This window comes from Mchenga conophoros, linkage group LG6 (genome assembly GCF_057382185.1).
Source record: "Mchenga conophoros isolate Kocher_MC1m ecotype Shallow Benthic linkage group LG6, M_conophoros_male_GT1.1, whole genome shotgun sequence".
Lineage (NCBI taxonomy): Eukaryota > Metazoa > Chordata > Actinopteri > Cichliformes > Cichlidae > Mchenga > Mchenga conophoros.
In genome coordinates, this window is record NC_140531.1 from 35,478,957 (window position 1) to 35,489,657 (window position 10,701).

General features: G+C 37.5%; 1 protein-coding gene across 2 annotated transcripts; it reads right to left on the bottom strand.

Annotated features, from left to right (window-relative positions):
• Positions 1-1,213: 1,213 nt before the first annotated feature.
• coq7 (coenzyme Q7 homolog, ubiquinone (yeast)) lies at positions 1,214-6,530 on the bottom strand. 2 transcript variants are annotated; one of them, XM_085277757.1, is made up of 6 exons: positions 6,325-6,530; positions 5,800-5,981; positions 3,785-3,899; positions 3,469-3,608; positions 1,888-1,956; positions 1,214-1,485 (listed from the first exon to the last, which is right to left on the bottom strand). In XM_085277757.1, exons 1-6 carry the CDS (start codon positions 6,407-6,409, stop codon positions 1,408-1,410), a joined length of 669 nt encoding a protein of 222 aa, XP_085133883.1. In that variant the 5' UTR covers positions 6,410-6,530; the 3' UTR covers positions 1,214-1,407. The 2 variants fall into 2 exon arrangements, with proteins under 2 accessions (XP_085133883.1, XP_085133884.1); XM_085277758.1 differs by having other exon boundaries at positions 6,470-6,518.
• Between the last annotated feature and the right edge of the window lie 4,171 nt (positions 6,531-10,701).

A 10,701-nucleotide genomic window follows, 5' to 3' on the forward strand; every position in this document is an offset into this window, starting at 1 on the left:
GAATATAACACAAACACTTTTTTCCCTCCCCCCATTAAAAACACTGCTGTAGCGCATTCATGAATACACCCTGGTTTAGTTTCTGTATGGCTTATTTAGTGAGTCACAAACATCTAACAGTGATAATGCAGACTACAAATTATTTAACTTGATCTTTTACTGATGGACATTAAACAATTCTATTTTTCAGGAATGAAGGATAAAACTGCATATTAACCCCTGAAGTCAGGACCTGACCTTATGCTAAGGTAAATGGATCTTCACACAGGGCTGCAATAGCATAAAGCAAATGTAAAGATTGACCTGCAGTCAGGCAGCCGCCATTAATAAGCAGCTGAAAGTGAAATCTGCATATTTCAATATCTCATCTAACATGTGGAGGCTGAACCACTTATGATGGCACAATCAAACTGAACATTTTACTATGACTCTGTCTGTGGTTTTTATTTTTTTTATATTTATCAATTCACATACAATGAATAAATATCAGAATTTCAGTTTTTTTAATAACATTATTATCATCTGCTCAACCAACAAGATGATTAATACCCCCCACTACTGGCCATGAGTCAGCATGTATCATATGCTCATGCTCAAAAAAATGCTAAAACTAGGAGAAATCAGGTTTGGGTCACAACTGAATGGACATATGGACAGAATGATACTGAGTCAGGGGGGGAATGAACATTTGGCTCAAGCTACACAACCTGATGAATATTAGGGGCCCCTGGACAAGCCTTCTTGCTCAGTGACCTAATGTACCCAGAACAGCTGTGTGAGGCTGCTTAGCAGTTAGGCCTGGATGACAAGTCATTGCTCAGCTTGATATATGAACTATTACATGTGAAACAGAATGGTATGGTGGTGGTAGTGGTGGTTGTGTGTGTGTGTGTGTGTCTGTACTTGGATTAATATGTTCTTATCATGCGTGTTTAGGGAGTCGAGCTTTTGGTCAAAGGCAGCTAAAAGTTATTAAAATATTGGTCTTTGCAGCTCTTGCCGATAAGAAAAACACTAAAGCAACTTAAGGCACAATTATATGAAAAATATGTTATGTATGTGGGGGTAACTGGATACATGTACAAATGGAAATATCTAAAGTCCATGAGTATCTTTATTTCACCAGTTTCTCACTTTCTCATCAACACTGACACTTTTCAGACAGGCAGACTGACCTTCCTGCAGCAAGCACAAAAGTAACACAACACAAAAGTAAAAATTTGCCTTCAGAAAACACAACCAAGGCCTGACATTTATTACAGAAATTTTAACAGATACGATCAGGTACAGGTACGTTGTGCTTCATTTACATTTACAAAGATGCAGAGTGAGAACACAGGTCCAAATTAAGTCATTTACAAACTTGAGTCAGAATAACAAAACAATTCAACTGCTTTAAGAACAGTGTTAGATACGTTGGGAAACATATATTGCAGCTTTGCAGCCTAACTGTATTGCATTTTTTAATAGCCAGTATCCAGGTACCTAAAACACACACACACACAAAACACACATTTAGGCAGCAGTACTTTCAACAACTTAAAAATTGTAAAGACAGTTAAATACTCTAATGAAGCAATATTTATTTATTTCTGTGTGGAGTCATTTTTATAATTGATATAAAATTAGTTTTCGGTGCTGTCAACAAAGCAAAGGTGGCTATTTTAAGGAATCTAAAAAATAAGACATATAAGAGTTATTTATCATTTTTTTCTCTGACACATAATTCCATATATCTTGCTTCATATATTTGCTGTCTTCAGCATATATCTATAATGTAGAAAGTAATAAAAATAAAGAAAAAAAAAACATTGAATGAGAAGGTGTGTCCAAAGTTTTGACTGGCAGTGTGTATATATTACATTTAAAGACATAAAATACACTTACATTTTCAGCATCGTGCGCCAGTCCTGTATCATGATGTTCCATCTCATCATCTCTAAATTCCTTTATCACCTGTTAAATATATTCATGATAAAACAAATTAATTTAATTAATTAATTACATTTCACTGCACAAAATTCTCAAGCTATTTGGCCTTGAGTTGGTTACATTAAACCCATTTTCTTTTCAAAATAACTGCAAATAACTGAGTCATGAAAAATTTTATACACCGTGGTCAGAAAATGTGTATCTAATAAGAACTGCTTTGTGCTGAAAAGTGCTTTGTCCCCATCTGGAAACATCCAGAGAGGTAGAGTCACTCTTGACAGTATATATGAAAAAGCCACTGGTGAAATGCCAATTTTATTCCATGTGCTATGATCTGTGAAGCTGCGTTGGTGTGTGGAACTTGTCCAAATTAGAAGTTAAATAAACTTCAACCTGCATCAGTGCGCAGTAACAAATGTCAGTAGCCATTAAGTGATGTAATTGTGTAATGGCGAAAGCACTGAAGTCAAAAATGTCAAAAATCATGCTGCATAGCCTTGGAGAAATTGCCTATAAAACTGTAAAACTCTCCAAGTAAACCTGAACTGTACTGAACTGCTTAGATAAACAGAAAAAATTCCACCCACGAATAGATTTAACACTGAAAGTCAACAGAGATCCAGGAAGAGAACAAGGCTGTGCCAGAGGTTTGACTGTGGTTGGCTTACATGCAAAAAAGAAAAAAAAAAGAAAATGATCCAGCTGCTAGGATTGCACTAAACAATAAATGAGTGAAACAATCAACAAAGACAGTTGTAATTTTTTAATAAATGCAATTAGAAATATGCACAAGCTAACTATAAACCCATATGGAAAAGAAATAGTAAAAACATATATGATTTACTCATGAAAGTGGCCACTTTCATGAGTAAATCATATATAAATCATATAAGGCTTGCATGATTTACTCATGAAAGTGGCCACCTTCTCATTACTTTCATATATTTTTTTAGTAAGTATACAAAACATACAAGTTTCATTATATAATTTTTCAAGGGATCTTATATGTGTTTTCACTCTTGTATGCTTTTCATACAAGTTTCATACAAGACAGATAAAAACTTTATAAGATTTATATATATCTTTTCCATATGGGAAAGACCGAGACCATTTCAGACTCATATTGGCATTAATGGGATACAGACATCATTGAATGAAATTTTCCTCAAACAAAATTTAAGGTGGTTTTATTTATTTGCTGGTTAGATAACTCTTACTTAAATGTAGTAATGTTAGTAAAAGGCGATTAGCGATTAGGTACAAAGCTGTATTAACTAGCTTGAAACTGAGTTTAATTGATTAATTATTATTTAGCGTGGCTTGTAACAATCACCATAATCAAAAACATTCAACATTATTTCCATTTTGGTATGCTAGACTCTAATCTCTTTTTTTTGGAGGGGCAGGTGCCTAATATTATCGCCCTTCGGCTCCTCTTTAGACTCAGCTGTTGCCACAATCTCATAATGAACAATATGAATTTCATGCACAGTAAAGGGCAACCACAGAGCAGAGCTACGGAGATAAGAGACTCACTTGTAAGAGTTCAGTGTATCTCTCTGGGTCCTTCTCCATCAGAGTTCTTATCTGGCTGTTATAGTGTTCAGTGATACTCTCTTCCACTGCCACAGTACAGGCCATGGCCCCTTCTTTTCCCAGTAATGCAGATGATGCCCCTTCAAAAGAGAGAGATACATGCTGTTAACATTTAATGAAGAGATTTCCTACTGCTTACTGTTTATACACCTGTTAATGACACGTCAGGGAGCCATTGTGAAATTCAATAATCATTACTCTTTGATGCATTTGTTTATCTTCTCAGCAAAATTATGTCTTTATGTGTTGTACCAACCTAATACAAACCCAGCAATATTCCAGAAAGGTAACAGTGCTGTGGGGCGAACTCTGTTCTCAGCAAGAATTTCATTGAATTTCTCAAGGTGTTTCTTTTCTTGATCCCACATTTCCTGTAGGAAAAAAAGCGCAAAGTGTCAAAATTTAGGGACATATACTGATTAGGGCTGTTCGATATAACGATATATGTCAGATGACGATATAAAAACGTCTATCGTTTCATTTTACGCTATTGTTTGATTCCTGGTGTTGCAAAATAAATTGTTTATGGCAATATTTTTCCATCGTTTTGATGGTCACTGTAGTGGCTATATTAATTTCTTAAAGTTCTCTCCTTCTCTTATATTTAATATAATCACACTACGGACGGACAAGCGCCTGTTTTTATGCATTGTCGTTAGCAACAACAACGGTAACAGCATCGCGTGTTCGCTTGTTTATTTTCCACATAAACCTTTCACAATAAAGCTCAAGATCCTGTTGAGACTTTTCAAAGTAAACTGAATCACGTGAAAGAGTATGCAGACTGTTTACGGATGAGAAGCAAAAAGGAGCCATCAGGTGCTAAAAAATAAACCTTAGACTCAAACGTTAGAACAGGCTTTTCCCCGCAGCACGCCGTGTAATAAATACTCACAAAGAAAACGGCGGCCGTTACAACTTATGTATAAAAATGTATCGTTTCATGCATCGGTTAAAACACTGGACTCCAGCTACATGACGCGCAGCTGGAAACACTTCCCCCAAGACGAGCTGCCCGAGATTCACAGAATTTACAGAAAATTTTACATTTTTGTGATTTCTATCGTTATCGGACGATAGAATTCTTATATCGGGATATGAGATTTTGGTCATATCGCACAGCCCTAATACTGTGGGGGCTGTGCGATATGAAAACATACGGACACTTTTAACATAAATTTTAAAAAAAAAAAAAAAAAAGGAAGGGAAAATTAAAAAAAAAAAAAGGGTACAGCTGTCACTTTCATTTTTATTGCACAAAAAAAAAAAAAAAAAAAAAAATCAGGACCATGAGGCTAAAGTGCAAACTGCACACAGAAACAACTATCCAATGCAGCAGCTAACATGAGATCAGCTCTTTCAGTGATGAGCAATAAGGCCTCTGTTAGTTTACCCTCTATTTCTAACCATTCCTAGTTCTATGTGCCATGTCTGGAGAACTGACTGAAGGAAAGATCTTGTGTATGTCCTCATTAGGATAAAGATCTGTGGCAGTCAGTGGGAATTTAGACTTTTTATATGGTTAACTGGTAATCATGTGACAATTCTTCTCAGGTTGTAGAAGAACCAGGATGTAATTTGCAGGGGAGTCTATATGTCCCTATAAGTAAGTTTTACTAAAGTTTTTTTAATTTAAAAAAAAAAAGAGAGAGAAATGAACTGGATTCAGAATTTTGGGAGACTCAGAAACCCCCTAGAAATACTGTTTATCAACCACATGCCTGAGAATTAACATCAAACAGCAGTGAGATGTGCAGCCTGTTCTTTCATCTTATTGAATTTCATCAGCTGCCTGCAAGATCCTGCAGAAATCATGTGCACGGTTTACTGGCTTTACGTGATGGTGCTGCAGCTGCTGTGACAGGCTGATGGAGAGGAACAGACATGCTCGTATGTAAAAAGATCAACCCTAATACGGGCATCTTTCACTGCATCATTCAGCTTATTTCATTTAAAATATTGTATTTAAGAGGAAGGAAGAAGAAGGAAGATTTAAATGGATTGTTACGCTCGACTGGATTGCCTTTGTCCAAAGAGGCAAACATGACACTAAGAGTACTATGCATAATCATTTAATTAAAGGTAATTTGAGTATTCTTGTAAAAGCTGCTGTTATGTTTAAATTTATATAATAATTCAATAAACTTAACCACAGCAACAACTGGGGGCTGAACCCCCTGTTATTTATTTGTTTTTTTTAATAAATTATAATCTTGGTGTGACACAGAAGTAATGAAATGATCAGTTTATATCAGTTTATTCGGTTAATACCTGAATGGATGGCCCAGTCTTCGATCGACCCAACACTGCCATCTGGCCGGCGTAGATGCGGTTGGCTCCATATTCTCCAGCATGGTCCACGCGCAGCATCCGGTGCACCATCTCCTTCTCCTCACTGTCGCGCGGGGGCGGAATTACTCCGTAAGCGCGAGAGCTCTGCTGCAGAGTTAGTGCTAAAACAAAGTAAAAGACGTATGTAAAGCTCCTTCAGTCAACCGCCTTGAAGCTGAAACATTTATAATTACACGACTCTTAAGTGCCCACTATGAAGGTCACGCATTTACTTCGTTTACAAACTAAGTAAATGTCAAGAGTTTGAGTTGAGAAAACTGACAATGACGAGTAATCTATCAAATATTTGATTTAGGCTACATTACGTTTACAAGTGTAGACCCAGTCTAGTCTTACACCTACAGATAAACGTAAACTGTATGCACTGATAGACGCTACATACTGTGAGGGTTAGATAAGTGTTTTTAGCATGTAGCACCGTAGCTTCCAGGTATCACTGCTTACCTCTGCATTTTAAACACTGACGAATCATCGCTGTGCTATTACTCTGTGGCCAGTGGCAAAAAACTCTAAGTGCGGCTGTCTGCATGATAGTCCGGTAATGGTTTAACTAGCTGTGTAATTAAAAAAAAACATGCATCAAACTGACATTGAACGCCAGTAACTGCACGTAACGGACGTCTGCTCTTCTTCTTCGTTTATTTAATTGCGGGCGCCAACTAGCGTTTAGGATGTGTTACCACCACCTATCGAGTTTCCCTCCCTGGCAGGAGGAATATTTTCTCTGTCAACCATCGTGTTTCTGAATTAGGTGAACTAAAATTAAACTAAAAACTACGTTTTTGAAGTTTTTGGAATAATAAGTTAAATTGAGGAAAATAAAAACCAGTCAGCTTTTTTTGTTGTAGCACAGCCTGGCTGATGATCAGACTTGTTGACAAGATAGCTGCCTAAACAGTAAAGTGTTATATTTTGATCATGATACCTATTTTGAAGGTCGCAAATATTGATCATGCCATTTTATTATATTTAAAAGTCAGGACGAGGCATTAACCCATTACAGTTGGTTGCTGGTTATTCTAATGTGTGAAGCACAGAAAGAAATTTATAGGTTTTGCTATAATTGGTTGGGCGTGTTGCACAAACTAATTAGTAAAATAAACTGAGAAGTAAAAGAGGTTTCTGAACAGCCACGTTCAGGACAAAATAACCTTGCTTCACTACAATGTGTCCAATAATTTTTGAGGAATAGTGATTCTTGTGAGTTGTCCCTTCACCTCAGCCTTCATATGACTCTCTAAGCAGGACTGCTGTGGTTAAAAAATAAAAATAAAAATTCAGAAAATTCTTCCAAATGGCATTGAAACTAGCTTAGCTGTTTCAGGCTGTTTTTGCTGTGCGTGTTATACTAAAAGAGTATGAAATACTAATATGCAGTAAGTGAAAGTAGCAATACAACAGTGTTAAAATACAATACAATCCCAGCCTATCTAAGCCTATCCCAGCTGATTACCACTCCTACTCAGGGCAAATATATAGAGACAGAAAAACACTTACTACATGAGCATATCTTTGAACTGCTGGAGAAAACTGGAGTACCCGATGGAAACCTACACAGGCACATGGAGAACATGGAAAATTAATTTAAATTCAATTTAATTCATATAGTGACAAATCACAGTAGCATCGCCACCTCAAGACAGTTTATACTGTAAGGTAAAGACCCTACAATAGTACAGAGAAAACCTCAACAATCTGATGACCCTCTATGAGCAAGCACTTGGCAACGGTGGTAAGGAAAAACTCCCTTGTAACAGGAAGAAACCTCTGGAAGAATTGACAGAAAAGGGGCAGCCATTCCACACAGAAATGCCCCAGTTAACCAGAGGACTCAAACTCAAGATCTTCATGTTATGTGGTGACAATGCTAACCACTCCACCATGTGCTGCCCAGACTCAAACCTCTGTTTATCCGTACTAAATACTAGTTAATGCCTCAAGAAGGAAAACCTAATCATCAGAATGGCTAATTTCAGGATTTTACACGTTATACTATAAGATATTTATTGTTGATTCATTGAGAAGTACATCTCTTTACATTCCCCAGCTTGTTTAGCTATTTTATCCCCTTGTGATTTACTCCCCATATAAGCCTGACCTATGGTTCTATAAGATGTAGTTGCACTAGTGTTTAGTATGTTTAACAGAGTGTATCTGTCATGGTCCCTGTGCCCTGCTGGTCAATCCTCTATTGGGCAATATGTTTGTGGTTTGTTTGCTCTCTCGCCCTCTCTCTCTCTCACTCTCTCTCTCTCTCGCCACGGCGATGCTCACTGCGGGCTCCCGCTGCTGGCCCACACACCTGCTCATCACCACACCGGCCGCTGATCCCAGCTGATTACTGCACTACTTAGATGGCGAGTCTGCACTAGTCTTCGCTGGATCGTTGAACTATCAGCGTCAGTCAAACTTGTGTATCTGCCAACCTGTATCTTGAAAGCCCTTTGTTATTATCCTGCTAACCCGACCTTTTGTGTTTAGATCGTTTTTGGAACCGGATTCTGAGAGGAGTGACTGAGGAGGAGCTTTTGTACAGAAAGTGTGGAGCACCTTTTCCCCTAACCCTGTTTCCCACGGACCCTGGCGACCCGGACCCGTTTCCCCTGCACATTGTACATAGCCACTTGGTGATTGTGTTCACTGTGAATAAACGCACTGTTCTTCGCTTAAAGGGAAACCCTGGCCTGCGCCTGAGTCTCTTTCGGACCCCCTAACAGTATCTGGGCTATTTAGGTAGCCAGTTTGAAAATAATATGTCCCTGTGTAGTTTATTTTGTTCAATCCACTGTAATACTGTTACAATGTATATAATTTTGGAAACAAAGAACACCTTAGAGATCAAGTTTCCTTTGATCTGTCAATCATAACTATATCTGCCTTATTTCCTTTTTAAAAATAGTTTCTATAACTGAAATAAAACTTAATTTTCTTTAAAATAAAGATCAGAGAGAAGAACATGTCAGAATAACTACTAGAAAATGAGCTAAAGACCTCTGTGTTTCCTTATGTAACACTTTGTCTTTTACCATTTAGTCACTTCCCAAACAATTTCTTCCCTTCTGCCCCCGTGCAAAATTATAGTGCATGTATTTTTCCATATGCAAACATGTCTCTTTGTTTGCACACAGATCAAAATATCCTTAAAGGTTCGTCACAGGATGGCATGCTTTTTAACAATCATTTTATTAAAACAATAGCAAGAACCTTAAAGAGAACTGATTTATATTAAAATTTTCTGTAATGATTTTTGTCAGTACTAGAAATCAGAAATTCTCTTAACTTGGATAAAGGTCTGGAAGCAGAGGATCATCAATGAAGCTACCTTGTCTGAAGGTTTGGTTTGTTGATTTTTAATGTGAGGCTTGCAGTCAGCATGAGCAGTTTAGAATATTTTATTAAAATATTGCTTAGCTTACAAAGATACCAGCTCATATTAAGAAAACACAATGAGCTTTGAAGTACTTTATTAAAAATCATTATACCTAAAATATTCAGCACAAAGCTGCAGGCAGTTCTTTGGTGCAAGAAGAAAGCCTGAATATGTTCATCAAGATAACTGAGAAACTAAGATACATTATAAAATGTAGTCTTATTTGGTTCTTGTGCCTCCTCGTTCTCGGTGTTTGCTTCAGCATGACCAGGAAGGACTCAAAGTGTTCTGTTGTATAATCCTCCATTGAGTCACTAGCTGCTTATTGCTGTGCAGGTTCACAGGGTCAGCATTCTGGGCAACTAGTCACTAGCCTGTCGCAGGATTATATCACAACACAAACAAATCCACACTAAACACGTAATTTAGAGTTCAACCAGTTCACTCGGCCTACGTATCTTTGCCCTGTGGGAGGAAAACAAGTATTTAAAGAAAAAAGTAAATAGAGAAGAGAAAATTACCTTCTGGTCGCACATGCTCATTTTTTCTGCGTCAAACAAATCATGAGTTTGCCTTTTGTTTAGGCTTGTTATTTAAGGGAGCAGCCGGAAGTGACACAGAATTCAAGACTAAACATTCAAGCGACAAAAATTAGGGTTTTCAGGAGCAACTAGAGATGTTGCTGATAGTCAACAGATGGCAGTGTTGCACAGATTAAGACATTTAAGCAATCTGTCCTCTCCAGCTGGTCCCAGATTCCATGGCAGTTTCAACTTGTTGATATGCACTTCAGTGAGGCCTTCCCAGCATTTTTTTTTTAAAATTTTATTGTAAATAAAATAAAAGAATTGTGAAAGTCACCGCCTTAAATCATAATAGCCTGTGGTCTAGGCCTAACCCACCACCTGTCACTGTTATTCCGCTTCATGATATTACTTTGTACTTTTATTTAGTAAAATGTTTCCTGCTTTTGATGAGTAAAAAAGAACTACTTTGACAAAGCACATCAAATAGGAGGAATCTGTGGAATGATGAGGTCGGCTGCTGCATAGCTGCGATGGTCATGAGTAAACAAGGCCAGGATAGTGAATGGTGGGGTGTGTCGGTTTTGTCTGTGTGTGTGTTTGTGGTGAGACGCCCGGTTATGTGTTTCCCTATCTGTCTGTCTGACTGTGGGTGGCTACATATGTGTGGCTGCACGTCGGTAAATGTGGTTTGCCTTTGTCCTTTCTGCTGGTGTGTCGGCCATAGGTGTGAGTGAGGCTAGATTAAAGTGAGCAACTTTCCTGGGAATACAAACCCAAACAGGTCCTGGGTTGATTTTGTCATTTCTTTTTTTTTAATAGTTGAAATATAATTGTATTTATTTCTTTGTGAATTTACACTATAGCCTAAATCTGTCCTGCATTAGTATAATTTTGTGCTGATCTTTTGGAGTTGGTTACTAAAGG